Consider the following 19,055-nt stretch of genomic DNA (forward strand, 5'->3'; position numbering starts at 1 on the left):
TCTCTGTATTTCAAATTTTAACTTAGTTTTCCACTTGTAACAATGGGTCTAAGACACTATCTTTTCTTACAAGTCTTGTCAGACCACCACGGCCACAGGAATACTACTACAATATCCCAGTAATACATTTCTCTTTTTCATGAACAAACCACAACAATGCTTTGCAATCATCTGGTGATCAACTACCATAAACAGCAATTTATCTACAATGCCACTAGTCCCAGGGTACACCACACTGTATTATGCACTAGTGCATTTCATTCCATTTCCATTTACAATAATCCATAACATCATCAAGCTTTTCCAGTATAATATTCAGATTTTTCTCCATTTTAGCAACAATTCTGAAATTTGGTTTAGTGTGTTAATTCTATTAGTATTCATCTACTTCTTTTGACAGGGTTATTAGCAAAAATACTAATGCAATTAGTTCCAAGACGGTTCCTAGTCACAGTGCTTTAACCTGAATACCTTCTTTTTCAGGACCTGTTGCAGTCAGTGAGCTTACTATAAAAGTAATGCTGGCCATCTGAAGAAAACTGAGCCCTTTTAAGAACCTCCAAAAGCTCAACTGGCCTTTGACCCCAGAAAGTGAGGGGTTCCTACAAAACTAATCCTTTCAGTCTCTTGTCTTTCATTGTCCTCATGTGCCAGCTGCCTCTTCCTAGAACAGCAGAACAGGGGCTTTTTAAACATCTCCGTGTAGGAAGAATAACTAGGTCATTTTAAAAACTAGTTCATTTGATTAGTACTTCTTCCCTAGCTTTTTTTTTTCATTGTTTTTTTCATTGTATTTTTATACCTGGTTTTAGGCTACTGAAGACTCTCAGGAGTATGGTCTTTAACCATTTCTCTCGCAATTGCTGTAAGTCACAACTGCTTAAAGCACGCTATAAGCCTTATTTAAATTATAAAATCTACAATTTTAAGCCTGCTATGTATAAATGGTATTATGTAGTTACAGAAACAGTATTTAATATTTTTTCTGAAATGTGTTATTGTCATTTCAGAATAATTCAAACCATTAAGAGATCTCACTAGTAAGCAGAAATTTGTGACAAGTATGGAACAAGTTAATTACTTGCTCTTAACTTAATTTTCATATTCCTCTCAATTAATGTTAGCAAAATTATGTACTGTGAATGACAGAATTCACCTAGTGAAAAAGTCTGCCAGCAGAAAAAGAGTGCACTTGGCTCTCAGCTTTAAATATTTGTCCATTATTTGACAGAATAGCCACATGCAATATTCATTAATAAGCGACATCTCAATGGAAGCCTACAAAATGATACTGCTCCTATGCATAACAAAAGAAAAAAAAAATCAAATTAAGATTACTTACTTGATTAAGTATATCTTGTTTCTGTAATGCATGCAAGGAAAGAAAGAACACATATACATTAGTGCAGTGTCATAACACTCAGGCTCTGTTTTTATAATAGAACTGGTTTTGTTGAAAGGTTAGTGATGTAGCTGAACAGGTTTAAGACATTAGATAGACTATCCCATTTTCTTGCATTAGCACATATGTCAAGAAAATGATTCTATATCAGCATTCTAGGCTTGATTAGAGAGTGCAAGCAATTTATTTTTAACCATGCAATGACAGATAACCAAGGAAAAAAAAAAGTAAATACAATGTTTGTCTTTTATCCCTGTGTACTTAAAAAAAACCAAAACCAAACCATAAAAAAATATTTGTTGCCAAGAATAGTTGTTAACAAATCAACTTAATCAGAACTGAATAAAATGACAAATACCATAAATACATTAAGTACAAAAGGAGGGCTAAGGAGAATCTCCATCCTTTACTAGATGTGGGGGGATTCATAGTGACAAATGAGGAAAAAGTCAAGGTATTTAAGGCCTACTCAGCTCAGTCTTTAATAGTAAGACCAGTTGTTGTTCTCAGAGTACCCAGCCCCCTGAGCTGGAAAGGGAGCAGAATTAAGGCCCCATAATCTAAGGCAAAAAGGTTAGCAATCTGTTAACCACTTAGACATATACAAGTCTATGGAGCCAGATGGGATCTACCCAAGGGTACTGAGGGAGCTGGTGGAAGTGCTCACCAAACCACTTTCCACCATTTATCAGCAGTTCTGACTAAGCAGGGACATTGCAGTTGACTGAAGGTCAGCAAATGTGATGCCCAACTACAAGAAGAGTTGGAGAAGGAGAATCCAGGGAACTAACTATAGGTCTGTCAGTCTGACCTTGGTGCTGGGAAAGGTTATGGAACAGAACATCTTGAGTGCCATCACATGGCACGTACAGGACAACCAGGTGATCAGGCCCAGTCAGCATGGGTTTATGAAAGGCAGGTCCTGCTTCACTAACCTGATCTCCTTCTATGACAAGGTGACCCACTTAGTGGATGAGGGAAAGGCTGTGAATGTTGTCTACCCTGACTTAAGTAAGGCCTTTGGCACCGTTTCCCACAGCATTTTCCTGGCAAAACTGGCTGCTCATGGCTTGGATGGGCACACACTTTGCTGGGTAAAAAACTGACTGGATGGCTGGGCCCAAAAAGTTGTGGTGAACGGAGTTAAATCCAGTTGGTGGCTGGTCACAAGTGGTGTTCCACTGGGGGAAGTTCTGTTTAATACCTTTATCAATTATCTGGATGAGGGCACTGAGTGCTCTTTCAGTAAGTTTGCAGACAACACCAAGTTGGGTGGGAGTGTGGATCTGCCTGAGGGTAGGAAGACTCTATGGAGGGATCTAGGCAGTCTGGATTGAAGGGCCAAGGCCAACTGTATAAGATTCAATAAGGCTAAGTGCCAGGCCCTGCACCTGGATCACAACAACCCCATGCAACACTACATGACTGGGGAAGAGTGGCTGGAAAGCTGCCCAGTGGAAAAGGACCTGGGGGTGTTGGCTGACAGCCAGATGAATATGAGCCAGCAGTGTGGCCAGGAAGGCAAATAGCATCCTGGCTTGTATCAGAAATACTGTGGCTAGCAGGGACAGGGAAGTGATTGTCCCCCTGTACTCAGCACTGGTGAGGCCACAGCTCAAATACTGTGTTCAGTTTTGGGCCCTTCACTACAGGAAAGACACTGAGGTGCTAGAGCATGTCCAGAGGACAACAAAGCTGGTGAAGAGTATAGAACACAAGTCTTATGAGGACCAACTGAGGGAACTGGGGTTGTTCAGCCTGGAGAAAAGGAGGCTGAAGAGAGACCTTATTGCTCTTCACAACTACCAGAAAGCAAGTTGTAGTGAGGTGGGTGTTGGTCTCTTCTCCCAAGTAACAAATGACAGGACAAGAGGAAATGGCCTCAAGTTGCACCAGGGAAGGTTTAGATTGAATATTAGGAAAAATTTCTTCACTGAAAGGGTTGTCAAGTGTTGGAAGAAGCTGCCCAAGGAAGTGGTTGAGTCACCATCCCTGGAGGTATTAAAAAGATGCGTAGATCTGGTACATAGGGACATGGTTTAGTGGTGGACTTGGCACTGCTAGGTTTACAGTTGCATCTGATGATTTTTAGTATTTTTCCAGCCTAAATGATTCTATGATTCTATAAACACTAGCAAGCCCTGTTGCAAACATCATTATATGCTGCTTTAGTTTCTAATAATTTGTACTCCTTTTAATAAAGATGCCATATTAATTTTCTACCTTATCACAAACTGCTATCTCTACTTCCCAGTAAGAGCTACTATCTTAAAATTGTAAATAGAGTTGTATTCTCTGCATGAATTACACTGATTGTGCCAGACTTTTGCTAAACTAGAGTTACCAGACGTATCTTTGACAAATCCACGGAGTTCAGTTAGGAAAACCCTAAAACCTCTGGAAATCAGAAGGATCCTGGAGACAGCTTCTTAGAAGTATCTGCATTACCTCCAAAAATCCAAAAATCATTTGAAGTAGGCAGATTATTGCAACCTGACTACAAACATTCTGTCAAACTTGGGGCTTCACCTCTCTGGGCAGATCAGATCATGAAAGGTACCTTGTGTCATGCATTCATTGTCCTAACCTTCCTGGAAATTTTTGGTTTCCTGGTCTTTGTGCATATGCACATTTATTCTCTTTATCCACATCTGAACTGTGGAACTCTAAAGCACTGCCCTGCTCCATGGGCAGACCCAAGTTGCACCCTGACTGCTTGTCTGGCTGAGACCATTCCACGCACCTTCCTCCCTCACTCTCTGTGCACTGATTAACCCCGAGAGCTCTAGATGGTAAGTAAATAAACAGTGAAGCAAGAAATTACAATGCACTCCAACTGATCCCTCAAAAAGGATGACAACACTAGGGCTACAAGGACACAATGATGTGTACTTACTGCCCATTCAGATACAGTCTGTAGTTCCATCTGCATACTAATTCTTGTTAGCCTGTTCAGTGCTCACCTCAAAATGAAATGGCTGAAATTAATTAATTTAAATAAATCTCAAATGATGGAAAGAATATTTATAAATCACAGCTTTTCAGGAGGCTGATCTTAACCTACCTCTGTGTCTTATATCAGTTATAAAATCTATCCTTAATTATATATTTGACACTGATTTAGAGAAGAAGGTGGAAGGGCAGAGGTTCAGTAGCATTTGTAGAAGTTTTAGTCATCCCCCTTACATTGAAAGCAGAGACTAAAAGCTCCATAAATAAACTCCCTATACTGCATGACCTTCTGATAATCAGATACATCATTTCAACTAAGCCCCAAAACCACTCACTCGACAAGATATAAGATAATGGAAAAACAAACCAAATTACTTCAGGTAAAAAGCTTCGAATACCAATAGATTTTCTTTTGCTATTTGCGTCCCATTAAATCATCTTGTGATAAAAAACTGGAATACAGAAGCAATGGAGTGGGATAAATTCCTGAACCCTTTAAGCAAGAAGCAGCTTGAAACAGGAAGCTCTTAAGGCTTTTTCTTAAACACATTGATACATCACACTGCTAAATCTGCCATAGCTCTATGCCTCATGTTTATTGGTTAAAAAATGCCATCATCTTTTGGTAGAATATTGTCAAGACTTGAAAAATACTTGGAGTGCTTATGAGATAATGATCTAGGAAATAAAGAGCTAAAATGGAAACATGATGGTGTCCTCTAAAAGAGCAACAACAAAATGGAAGTGCTGTGTGTAATATGTGGAAGTGAAAAGCTGCACGATGACTGATTTCAGCTGAACCAGTCAGTTTCTGTCATCTCATTTACAGGTAATAATTAATAACTTAAACAGTACATCCAACTCATGGAGTCCTCATCTGACCAGATACAATCAACGCAGATCATTCTGTAAAAAATTTATCCTCATAGCAGGTTGAATGCATGCCAAAAATATAAACACACCTGTGCAAAGGCAGTTCTGACTTGGAATAGTCACTCAACTGCAGAGGAAATTTCAGCCACTTTACTTCCAGTTCAGCAGCTTATGGCATGGAACTTGAGCTAATAAATCCTACTAGATTGTAGCTTCACTGCTGGCTCTGTTTTCCTTTTGTTGCACTCCCTGAAGTCTAAGTATTAAGCAGCAAAGTACAGGGTTAGCCTAAGTCCAACAGTGACTCAGTAGTAGTGAATAGCTTGATCCCTGCTGAAGATACTGAAGCCATTGCAGGGTGTCTGACTCGTATTCCTTCCTCCCCTTCCATCCTCCTCCTACCCTGCTCACTGGTTTAGGTGCTCTGTTGCTCTATAATTCCTGGATGTTTCAGTATGTTGGTAGGATTTTGCAAACAAATCACTGTGACATGAAGAACTCTGGGAAATGCCATAGAAAGTCACATACTTGGCTCAGGACCAACTGTGTTTATTAATTCCAGCTTTGCACAAATTCTGCCAGTTCGCTGGGCTTCAGTCAGAGCAGTTGTCCCAGGTGCCCATCCTGATCATTTTTTTCCATGACTCAACCTCCAAATACCCCCAAATTGGAGGTGTGACTGTTAAAAGAGACTAATCTCACAACTTTAAATATAAATTTGTTTATACTTAAACACAGATAATTTGATGTGTTACCTACATGTTATTTAAATATGCATAAAATGCACGATTAGTACTTTAAAAGGTTACACTTCACAAAACTGAAAATGTCACAATGATTGAAAATAAGTGAAGAATTTCAAGAAAAAATATTAATAATAAATTAAGACCATGTTATCACATACACTTAAGAGCACCAAGAAAACTGCAGAAGTTAAAAAAAAAATGCAAGCACGTAGTTTGTAAATCCACAGTTCACACTTTCCTAGAAAAAAAAAAAAACAATAAAAATGTGTCTACATTCTTAAAAAAAAAACAAAGGGAGATCCTACATCTTATGTTACAGTGGAGAATAAAACTGATGATCACAGCATTCCCATTCCTTTATAATCCTTGAGTCTATTTAACTAAAATAATGGAAATTTAAGATGATTATTTACAAGATCAACTTATACTGTTTTACTGAATTATAAAATATTTTCTTCAGAAACTGACTAAAATGACCAATACTTTGCAATGTTCAAATGGTCAAATCATTTTTCAATACTTATTGAGTTATAACTACCTTACTTGACAAGCACAGTTTGAAACATTACTATTAGAAACATTACTGAAACAGGTTTCTATTTAGCCACATTTTTAATCACACTACTAGGATATGCTAAGCAGATACAAATTGCAATTGAGGATAACAAAAGAAAACAATCTGGCCTTTTCTACCAGCCAAACCAAAATATTTTGCTTAATAGTGAATCTGTAGTGACAATTCACACACACACACACTTTTTTCAGCTGAATCCTATGTTTCATAACATCACAAAAAATTATCCTTTAATAATGGGGATCCCACTACCAGAAACAACTCAAGACAAACAGAATTTTTAGAAGAAATCTGAACTGAACAGATTTTACTTTCCTAACTTTTGAAATTATGCTTAACAATTCCAAACTTTGAAAAGACTTGGGAAGCATGTTTCCATTAGAGGGTTTTTTTTTTTTGTCTGTTTAAATCTTAGAAAATAAATTATTAAGCAGGTCTGTCTAATGTGATGTTTATAAACTTCTAGTTCTTCAAAATATTCATACTTCTGTTCTCCAAACTGTTTCAAATACCCCAACAGTTGATTTATAAATAATCTTTGATTTCAAATTCTTAGATTTGCTACAACGTTTGTAAATATTTTTCCCCACCATTTCTGACCATTGAAGAAAGAAGAATAATTACCCCTTCAGGATTATATTTTGCTAACACACCACTGCCATGGAATTCTTCTAAAACATCCTTAATTTTCTTGGTGGAATCTGGATGAAGAATAAAGAGAGAGAAAATGAAAATACAGAAAACTGATTTATATAATATGAACTGTAATTAAAGAAACATCAACCAAGCTGCTAGTAGTTTTTCTCAATGGACAGTAGCAATTTTCTCTAGCTGTAAAAGAGCTGTGGACACAAAGAAAATGAGAACATACTACACCCTCTCACCAAATACTGTAAAAATCAGCAAGTAAACACAAAATATTCAGAAATAAACACTCTTTAACCCTCAGAAATAAACACTCTTTAACTCTTTGACTACTGTTAAGTGGAACATTTCTGAAGGAGTTGTTTGCAAGGACTATTTCAAGTCACTTTTCTCGTCCTTGAAACCTGAGTCATCTACAGAACGTAAACATATTAAATGCTACTAAATCTCCTCTGGCACAGCTGTCAGTGAGTAGAGGAACTGTCAGAGGAGCCAAACAATATCAAGATAAAGGAGAAACTTGAAGAAAAAAAAAAATTAATCTTTTTTTCTCTAGGCAATAGTAACTCTAGGACAACTTTTGTCTAACAGAATTGTGCAAAATCCCTGCAGTTCAGAAGCACATAGGTCCAAACTTTTCCATTTGTTTTTAATTGTCTTTCTGCAGAGTAATAAAACACGTTAGCCACTACGTAAAACCCTTAAACTCAGATTCACTTGGAATACTTCATGCACATAACCACCTCAAATATCTCAATAATACAACAAAAATAATTGTAACTGATTTTTTTCTTTAAGATTCAGGGTGCATAATGGTCAAATGTGCATAACAGCCACAACACTGAAGTAAACCATGAACTAGTAATGAGTAGTATATGCATTCCGTAAGAAAACAGGTAAATTTAATTCTACAACAAAACCTGGAAAGAAAGGAGAGAAGCAAAGAGTACACCAAGACAGGATTATCACATGAGCCATTGGTTAGACACTTAAAAACTACAAACAATAGGACCTAATCTTACTGGGTTTTTTTAAATTATATCAACAAAATGTAGCATTGTATAGTTCTTAAAAGTTCAAGAAATTCAGCACCTTCAACCTGACTCTAAAAAGTACATTTAGTAAATTATGTGACCTGGTATGAGAAAATGTAGCAGCAAAGGATTTGAAAAATAGCTTTGTAACAGTTCATAACAGCTATAAACAGGACACACCATTAAAATTCAATTTTAAGAGGTGTTGGAGGAGTTCTTTCCCCTCCACCCTCATACACAGTTTAGATTGTAATAAGAATGACTCTTCCCAATGTTTGTCATTTTATGGAATCTTCTTAAATGAAAACACCCAAGACTATGTGTGGGCTCAACAGAATGGTTTATTTTCACTAATCAGATGTGTTTCAATGTTACCATCAAATGTAAGTAATGAAGTTTAGGTGGTCTCACAGGCAGTCACAACAAATGTTACTTGACAGAGTACGGAGTCATCAGTAGTCATTGCTGTGTCATTTGAAATACAGAAAATCATTACAACTTCATGTGAAAAAAGACAAAAAAATATAGAAAAGAATAAATCAGTATGTTAAATTTTATTAACTGTAATTAGAAGCTGATGGGTTAAATATTTGCTGATTAGGACAAGTAAGCAAGCTGATAACTGAAAAAATATTTTTTACTTGGTCTTTATTATTTCAATACGATTTTCAGTAATCATATACATGGTTGTATAAAAAAAACATTGCATCTAATGAGAATGAAGTCAGTAACTATGAAAGCAGCAGTGTGAGATGAGTAGATACATGACAGAGGTGAGTGAACCTCATCCTAAAAAAAGGATTTTTCTGAACTTTGGAGGAAAGAGGCTGAACACATCAAATAGAAAGACAGCAAGATCTCCTCACACACCTTTTATCATCCAAAGAAAATAATTAATAAATAAAATAGAAATGGCCCACTTTCTAGTGGTTTTAAAACAGTGTCTTGAGGTTTCTCTCAGCAATGACCATGCTTCTTTCATTTCATATTTTGCCAGATAAGGTTATTCATCTTTAAATGAGCATTATGACTATGCAACTGTAATTAAAACCAAAAACCTGTGTTATGTTACTTATTAAAAATAAATCTTTGCTTTTAATTTTCTTCATACTCTTCTTAGTCAAGTATCATTAAGACAGAAAATATTCTCTATTCCAGCAACAACACAAATATTCACCTTTTTTGTGCATAAGCTTAAAGCAGTCACATCCAAAGAAGCACAGCTAATTCCATGCTTGAAATCAATGCAGTCTGTCAAGAAAAAAGGGCTTGCGGATTTTGCTTTGGTTGCCCCAGTAAAACTCTTCAAGAGATTTTCACATTTTGCACAGGAGCTGTATTTATTATGAGTACCATGACATACATTTCACAGCCAAGGCAGAACCATTTTTCACAATCTTTTGTTCACAGTCATTCAATCATTTTTTCAGTTCATGTGACAGTATCCAAAATAACATGAATAGAGATCTTTTAAAATTCTCAAAATGACATATCGATATTTTAAGTCAAATGCCAACTGACAATCTTCTGCATGCGTACTCTTCAACAGTGCTGACATTCCTCAGAAAAATTAATTCTCCTACTTCAGCCTCTAGCATGCAAACTAGTATTAGGAACATGTTTCATCTTTAATAAGTTGACCTAAAGGGATATGAAGAATAGAATAATTTTCAAGTTTCACTCTTATTTGGGGATCATGTTAAAAAAAAAAACCAACACCTCTAAAAAAAAAAAAAAAAATCAAGAGGAGGAACACAAGAGGCATTGTCTTGTAAAGCTCTATGCCAAAAAAAAGTGAGAAACTCCCATCAAAATGTTCTCAGTTCTACTTTAAAAAAATAAAAAAAGTTGAGTACATGTTTTCCATCAAAAATAGACAAAGACTTCCAAAAAATATACACAGAAATAACTAGAAATTTTTCCTGACTTTTCTTCCCAAGTTTTCTAACTAGGAAATAACAGCGCCATGGATCCCATTAGTTTATTTAGTCTGATCCAAATCATCTGCATACTCACTGGAAAATGGTGGTGTAAACTCAAGTGTTAAACCACAACCCATGTTCTCACTGTTACCTATAAGTACAGATGTTCTGCATAATTTAGCAATTTACCACTTTGTGAGCAGTCTCAGTAAATTCATAAGCACCACTCATGTTAAAATACAAATCCATACAAATATGGATTACTCTTCTCTGTTCTTAAAATCAAGGACAAATTCTTTCTTTGTCTAAGCTCTCCTCTCCATAAGAGAGGCAGTTTCTAAATAGCATATAGCCTGTCAACTGCAGTGATTAAATCCCATCTTATCTGCAAAGCTATAGCAGGCACAGTATGAATTTCATGTAGCATTTAAAATAAAGTTTGTTTCATGAAACATATTACTTCTTTTTGTTCTCACATTTTTATTATTTTTACTCCCCACTAGCCCAGTGCTTTGGGCATTCACTCAAAATATGAAAGACCTTCAATTCTCTCCTCTGCCTGAATGGATTTAAACTCTCTTATCATTCAACCCATCTTCTGTTGCAATTTAGATGGAATGCAGCAGTCTTCATTTAGCCAAGGGAGTGGAAAGAGAAAAAAGGACTGTGATCCAGGAATTAGAACTTTCCTTGGATGAGGCGAGACATGGCTTCCCACCTCATGCTCCATCGAATTTGCAACAGAACTAACAGGCTAGGCATAGTATGGAATGCTGCTAACTGCAAAGCTACTACTAGTACATGGCAGAAAAGTACCTGGATTCCGCACAGTGCTGCGGAAATTCTATTTTAAATTAAAAACTCCAAAATAATATAGATGAGACTTGGACTAATGTTGTATTGTTTCAGAATAAAGGCAAAACAATTACAATAATGACACTAGATGTAATAAACCTGCACAGGAAACAGTAAAAGTGCCAAAGTATCTTGATTTTTCCTTAAGTGTCTTTCAGCCCTAACAAAGATACTTTCTATAACTGAAGACAAATTAACATACTAAGTTCAAAACCAGTTAAGATTTAGCCCACATTAAAAATTATGATTCATTTTTTAAAATGACTCAACTTTAGATGAGGAAGACTGAGCACATAGTTGAGACTGGAATTTGGTGTACCATTTCTGCCATAATCAGAAAACACAAAACAGAAGGAAAGCTTGCCCTGATCACACACTTTGTCTACATTTTCTCCCCATCCATCCCAGAAAAATCCTTGAAAATTATTTTTTCTTTAAAAAAAGGCGAGATAAAAAAAATCACTTACAAAACAACTTATATAAAACTCAGCTTATATAAGACAACTTACATAAAACAAAAAAGGGAAATAAGCACTAGAAAACAATGAGTGATTTATGAGTAATTCCCTTATAAATCTAGATGTTATTCAATCTCAACAGAAACTCATAATAACCTGCATACTTTTTAGACTATAACTATTGTAACACCTACCATAAAAAGTAGAGTAATAACCACTTTCTACCTTTATTTCCCTTTTGTTAACTTTATACAATATGAAAAATACCACTGGAATGCAAAGTCCTACCATGGCCAAGTTCAGAATTTATATACAGAAGCTCCAGAGAGATTTTTCTATATATCTTATGTTTGAAAAACAAACAAACAAAAAAGATGCAACCTTCAATGCACAATTTTCTGCATGCCATCAAAGCTTAGCTCAAACTCAAAAGCCCTGCTTGATAGATAAACCAACGAGAAGCATGGGGAAAAACCCAGCACTCTGTTGACATTGCAATTTTTATACAGGTTCTTATTCTTCTATGGATTTTTCTTTCTTTTGTGGATGCAACCATACAAAAAAATCTCTGTATATATATAAATTCACACACACAGCTTTTTTTTCCTTTTACATAGTTTATTTTATTCAGAGAACTGGATAATGCCTTTGCTCAAGCTATAGCTATGCATAATCTAAAGCTTTACTGGTCTAGAAACACCAGTATGTTAAAAAGGCCAAGCCTGCCAACAAACCTGTATGCAGCACCAAAGGGTAAAAACTGTTCGCCTTCCAACACAAAAGGTTGTTGCAGTAAAAACATGGTTTACTCAGTCTTGCAGCATGTCTGCATTGGTAAGAGATGCCTGATGGTTGACACTGAACCACCAGAAAGCAGTAGCTTACGTGTTCTACGCTTCCTGTACATATGGCTGCACACTCACTGGCAAAGCTCTTTTAATATAGCTCACGCCTTGGTTTTGGTTTGCGACTTGTAAGTGGTCATTTGATGCAAATTTCACAAAAGAAACAAGCATTTAAAACCTTAAGTAGGATAAACACTCTATTTCGATTTTCTTGTAAACAGAATTTAAAACCTATTGTGGCCTTGAAAAAAGTGGCCAGGCTAGGAAAACAATCACTGTGCAGTGGTCTAAAGGAGACCTCCCCTCACTTGTTGCTACTAATGGTTTAGGTAACACTCCTAAAACTGAAGAATTTGAGTGACTACACCCTCCTTCAAATCACATTCCCACTGAATACTGTGACAATTAGGAAAAAGCTTCTTAGAAACGCAGGCAGAGTTGGATTGTTCCAAAGAAATACAGTGGCAAGTGACTTCCGCAAGGGGGAATGGAGTAGGTGGAAAGAGACAGGTGAGGAAGGTGGGAACAGCAGCGCCTGCTGCAAAGGACAACTTCTTCCTCCTGACACTGGATGCAGGACCTGCCTCTTCACCCATCCTCCCTGCTGGGGCCTGGCCTCATATGGAGGAAGACAGATCATTTCTACCCATTGCCATGTAACAATATGATACTTATGCATACAAAGACTTTTTCTTGAAAAAAGCAATACTGACTGCAAGCAATACTGACTGACAGCACATCTTTAGTCCACATTAATAAAAAATGTCCACCAAATCCCACTTCCCCACAGCAGATGTTCAAATGGAAGCATTCAGCAAACAACAGGGATTTGGGCAGGAGTAAGGGGAAGCTTAATTTTTGTTTGTTAGTGGGATTAACTTTGAAAGTAAGAAATAAATAAAGGACAAAGCCATACTTGAGGACTTGAGAGAGGAACTGCAGGTAATTCCTTGACTAAGTAAAAACATTTTGACAAGAAATAATCATCTTTTAGATTTTAAAATAACTACAGCTAGCTTACTTTTCTTCGCCTCCTGACTTTCAGAAAATTAAGGCTGAAACAGTTTGAAAGATCCTCAGAGCACATCTCTGAGAGCAAGGTTCAGGGTGTCAGGGTGCTTCAAGGGCTGGGGTCTCCCTGGGGCCAGGACCCCACGGCTGCCCTGGGCCAGCAGGGCCTGTCACACCGCTAGAGCCGGGAGCAGGGCAGGCCGGGGGGCAGCCCCAGGCCGGGCACTGGCACCTCCCTGGGGATGGACCATGGTTGGGCCCGGCTCTGGGAAGCTGGAGGCCAGCTCTGCTGTAGTGTTGCCCGGGCAGGGCTGGCCAGTCCCTGGGGGCTGCCATGGTGTCCTGGGCCATAGGCAGGGTCTGGGAACCCTGGGAGGGGCCAGGCAGTGACAGTCAGGCCTGGCAGTACCCTCAGGGCTCCGTGGCAGTGTTCCCTTACCCTAAATTTATGAGGCGAGAAAGCCATAATATGGCAAGTCATTCTAATAGCTTCAAAATGCAGTATTTGTGCACGTAGTTAGTATGCCAAACTTCAGAAACAGCTCGTCCTGAGACCAGCAGGAGGAGACACCTCAGAAGGCCTCTCCAGCTCTCAGATCCCATCACCCTGCTTGAGCCTGAAAACCAATACAGACCTTCAGCAAGTAACTTTGTGGCTCCTTCTTTCCCTTTTCTCATTTCCTGCGTATTTCACAATATCTGACACAGGCTGCCAGCTCGTAACTTTTCCAGTTAGAGTGATGATGAAACCATTCTCTATTAAATTAAGGAAGTAATACTATTGACAACATATTTCATATTTCACCCCAAACACTAACTCTTAAGCACTGATTTTCTAATAGCAATCAAATCGGTTTGCCTTGAAATTTAGCATGTAGTATTCCTCATGTTAAGCAGAAACAGGGAATTAGCTTTATAAGTTTGAGCATTTAACCTAAACATTAATTATGGCTTCAAAAATTATTGAACAGATATATGAACATACGTTATAGTCTCACATACCTATAAACACAGGTCTATAAAAAAAGTAAGTACTTTTTGCAGTTACAAAAACAAGTAGCTCAAAGAAATGAAGTAAAAAGGCCGCACGATTTCACATGTGTAAATTAAAATATTTTGCATACTCTGTGTCAGAAATTAGAAATATTTTGAAACTATCAAGCACTGTAGTACTGTTATTGTATACTGTTATTTTGGCATGCACAAAATGCTCTTGTTGCCTGATCAGATAATAGTTTTGGAGACTCCACATGATGTAGTTATATATACACTGTCTACCTATGATGTTGCCAAGCCCTTGCATTTTAGTTTATATATACATGCAGATACACATATATATTCAATTTGATGAATTCAGATCTATTTTTGCAACTGGTAAGATATTACCTGATGTAACTTCTCAAATCTCCACAAAAATTAGCTTAAGGTGGCCACATACAGTGTGGGGAAGGGAAAAAAAAAAGTCACCACTACATTCTATTTATCTTTGGACAGCACAAGCAGATTTGGCTGCTTGGGGCATTACACGATATTTTGTATTTGTTAAAATTGTGCTCCAGTTTACATAATAAGAAATTGCCTGAAGGTTCATGACTCAATACTCCTGATTAAAAAAACAAACAAAAACCAACTCATTATTGCTTATGTAAAGCCTCTCCAATTTATATTTTCTTTCTAGAGGGTTTTTAAGTTTGTGTGTGTTGCAAGTGTTGACGCTGCAACAGCAGTTCTAATTTTCCACTATTTCTGCTAAGAATCTTGCCATAATTTCATTTTGGATATAATCTTTGAGTACTTACAGTATTACAGGTGTTGAGTCTGTAGAAACGTTAATATCATAGAAAGTTTAAAGTTAGTCACTGAAAAAATAACAGCTGTGTTGTCCATAGGAATAAGCTGCTAAGTAGACATCTGCCTAGGCATCACAGCCTGATACAGAGATTGTTTTCACTCCGATACTCACACTTTCAGCTACCCTGTAAAGCTGCTGAAAAAGTGTACTGCTAAATAGACAGGATTAAAAAATAGAACTTAAAGAAAAAAGGCTGCAGACTGAGCAGTAAAAAGCAAAAGTGTCAATTCCAGTTCAAGATCTAACTTAATATTGTTCTCCTAATGCCCAAGAAGTTGAAGTTTAATGAAATAAAAGACTGATAAGAGCAAACAAGTTTGTCTTAACTGTGTATGAGGAAGACTGGGAGTTTTCCTATTTCTATTACTATAGCAAAGCAACTCAGAACTTACACCTTCACACATTAACTAAGGTCAATGTATGATCATTTACCTTACCAATCACCATTGCAAACCTATCCCGAGAAGTTTGCTTTATGTTCGTTGCTCTGAGAAATAAGTATGTTTCAAGTACTACTTCCATAAATCTTCCAGTTGTAGAGTTCAAAACTTTAAAAATTCTGTTTCCATCTAAGCCAGTTCTGTGTTCAAGTTCCAGTACACTTAAACTGGTCTTTTACAGCATTGCTATAGCAAGTATTTATTTTGTCAGCATTAAATACTTTCTCCTATTAATTAACTGCTTTGTCTCATTAATATCTTAAGAGACTTTAGGGACAATATTGACTCAAACAGACAATACTTGTGAAACAGAGAGTATAGGAGAGAGGTACTACGCCTAAACATCAAGGAAAGGAAAGCTCTTAAGATCAGTTTATGCTCCTGGAGAGCTGTGTGTAGAACACACACACCTGCTGCATTTCAAATCATTTCACTTTCACTACAAATACACTAGACCTGAATTCTGTATCTGCCTTAGTTTGAAGGGATTTAATCTTCCACTTTTCCAATTTAAGATCAAAGCTGGAATACGGTAATTCTTTGCTCATTCCAGGACTCCAAGGAGACAGCAAGCAAGAATAAACCTTATAATATAGTCCATAAGTAATGGAAGCATTAAACCCTACTACCATGACTATTTGTGATTTTATCCAATGACATTTTAATATTAAAAAACACTCCTTGGAGAGGAACACTCCAAGGAAGGCTGCATTCTCATGGAAACTTACCTTGCACGGTAACAACCTTATTCAGATAAGTAGCTCCCTCAAGTAAATTTATAGAGCTCTCTAACCATCCTAAACAATTGCCACTTAACTATATAATTTAAGCAGTTCAATACATTTGGCTTAGTTGCCCTCTACAGGCCTAGAAGCCAGAGCCCATTTGCTCTCTTAAGCTTTATTTCTTTCTCTGTTATCACTTTCTGGAATTCCCTATTCAACTGATAAACAAAAAGGAGTATATACAATCTCAGCCATCTTTGTTCTAGTCCCTCAGAAATATCTTTAATCCTAAAATTATCCTATAATCAGTCTTCCATGGTTTTATCACATCAATCTGTTTTTCCTTTATATTTTCCCACTATTTCATTTTCTCCAATCTTATTCCCCAGGATAGATGTTTGCTCTTTTATTTGCTACCACCAATTAACAGTTTTTGTGTGACAGATATAGCAGTACACAAGTTGTTTTAAAACTTGCCTGTTCAGCCCTATAAGCTTATCTCCTTGTCTTTGAACCACCACCATATTTTACATTAAGGAAATGCAAAATGGACTACTTTCAACAAATCTGAGATATAGAAAAGACGGACCTTTATACAAAAGAAATTGTCTTGAGAAAGGAATGAGAAGTACTACAGATCTAAACTGATTTTTGCCTTGAAACACTGATGATGGACTGCTGGATAAATATACTAGAATGAACAAAGATGTAATTATGAAGACATCATGTGAAAAGGATGAAGTAGTGTCATAAAATAAACCTACCATCCAACAAAGCAAAATTCCAATCAAATAAACTAGGAAAAATGCAGATTATACTACAAATGCATGTAGTTTAACTGAGTGAAGGGTAAAACAAAATTCTATGAATTCTGAATATGTGTACAGTAAAAGCGCTTCTTACCTAGAAGAATACGAAGAACTATGACAAATAAGATAAAGAACTTGTTAAATAAGTACAAAACTTTCAGAGTTAAGTTGTGTTAACTTGGGGTTTATTCCTAATATTTCCAAGAGAGTATATAATCTTAAATACATTTCTAACATTCACAATGGTCTTTTTAGCCATCAATTAGTGATTGATGCAATTTACCTGGACATTTATCCAACAGTTTGGATCAGGAGTGGAACCAGTCCAACAAATTTTATTATTATAAAAAATATTTTATTAAAGATATTTCTATTGTCTTTGTTTCAAACACTATTGCATAACATGCTCACATCCATAAAAATCTACTGAAAATACAAAGCTACGGAGATAATGATGAATTCAAGTTTTCAGGACTTTTGCCATAGCCTAGTAGGATAGGAATCTGTCAAATAAAACATGGCAGTGTCTGTCTTTCCTTTAACTACATGGCACAGCAGATTCCATTTACAGCAGTAACTGTTGCTAAGTTACCTTAGAGACTTTACTACACATACCCAATATCAGTACCAGCATCTTTTTATTATCCTTTCCAGTTCTCAAAAAAATCCTCTATTAAAGTCACTAGAATATCATCCTTTTACAGTTTAAATGACAGCGTACAGCAAATGAAGTCTTTCTCCACTTTGAATTTTTCAGAATGAGATCTTAAAAACAATGACTGAAAAATTTTGGTGACAACAACAAACAAACAACAGGATCTTTCATAAGAACACATTCCCGCTGCCTAATTGCCACACCTATTAACCATTTGGCTTTCTCACCTCAGTGAAGTCTAAGGAGATCTTTCTAAATGGACTGGAAAGCTTCATCCTACAGGTCATTACCAAATATATTGCAAAGGTCTCTACCAAGGGAAGGTTTTGTCTACTGCGAAGACAGAAGTTGCAACTCTGGCTCCTTTATGCATACTGAAATGACTGGGTGTAGAGATAAAAGTACAGTTGCATCAGCGCAGACCTCAGTTTCACAGATTTGAAAAGTATACTGACTTCTTCTATACCAAAAATGTACTCTTCAGGTACCAAAATTAGCTAAATTAAGCCAGTTCCTTTAAAGGTGAGACAATCACAATTTGACTATAATGTGAGCATACTCTAAGTTAGTTTCACCTTCATTTACTTACATCATCAAACTTTCAGTACCTTTCTCCTCTATGGAAACATGCAGCCCTATGATAGGTATATTAAAAAATGGCACAGTACATACAGAAAGATCTTAAAGAGCATATATTGGACCAATTTATTCCATGTTAGCACCCACTATGGACAGTTACTGTAAGTGCAATACGGATTAAATCACTGATTTTTATAAAGTCATTTTTTCATTTACCTGACATTGTGGTTAGAACATCTTTTAGCAATTTCTGGCAGGTTCACCAAAAATTTTCTCACCAAAATCTGTTTCCAAATCACAAATGAGTTCTCCATCTTTGGTTAGGTCTTTCCTTAAATCATCCCTGCCACAAATCCTGCCAACAATCAATACACTTTGGAGCAAGAATCATTTACTTTGCCAATCCATAGTATTACAGCTTAAGAAAAAAAATAGGAATGAGATAAACAAATCAACTTACTAAAACATCTTTTCTGTCACATACACTTCAAACTACACTAATATGCCCCTAAACTAAACTCAATGCATACTTAGGAAAAAAAAAAAAAAGATAAATGTCTATTTACTGTAAGCTTAATATGTTTTATTAACATTTTTTTTATATATATTATATAACATTAGGTTTTATAAACATTTAACCATAAAATAAAGGTATTGTAACAACATTAAGTTATCTAA

The 19,055-nt window shown here is 36.5% G+C and overlaps 1 protein-coding gene across 5 annotated transcripts in view; it reads right to left on the reverse strand.

Annotated features, from left to right (window-relative positions):
- DGKB (diacylglycerol kinase beta) overlaps positions 1–19,055 on the reverse strand; it is a 360,852-nt gene that overhangs the window by 286,216 nt on the left and 55,581 nt on the right. For all 5 annotated transcript variants that reach the window (XM_074898029.1, XM_074898032.1, XM_074898031.1 and 2 more), the window contains exons 3-4: positions 7,172–7,248; positions 1,343–1,363 (exon numbers count right to left, since the gene is read on the reverse strand). In XM_074898029.1, coding sequence (XP_074754130.1) covers positions 1,343–1,363; positions 7,172–7,248 — 98 coding nt within the window. The remainder of the gene's footprint in view (positions 1–1,342; positions 1,364–7,171; positions 7,249–19,055) is intronic.

This window comes from Athene noctua, chromosome 2 (assembly GCF_965140245.1).
Source record: "Athene noctua chromosome 2, bAthNoc1.hap1.1, whole genome shotgun sequence".
Lineage (NCBI taxonomy): Eukaryota > Metazoa > Chordata > Aves > Strigiformes > Strigidae > Athene > Athene noctua.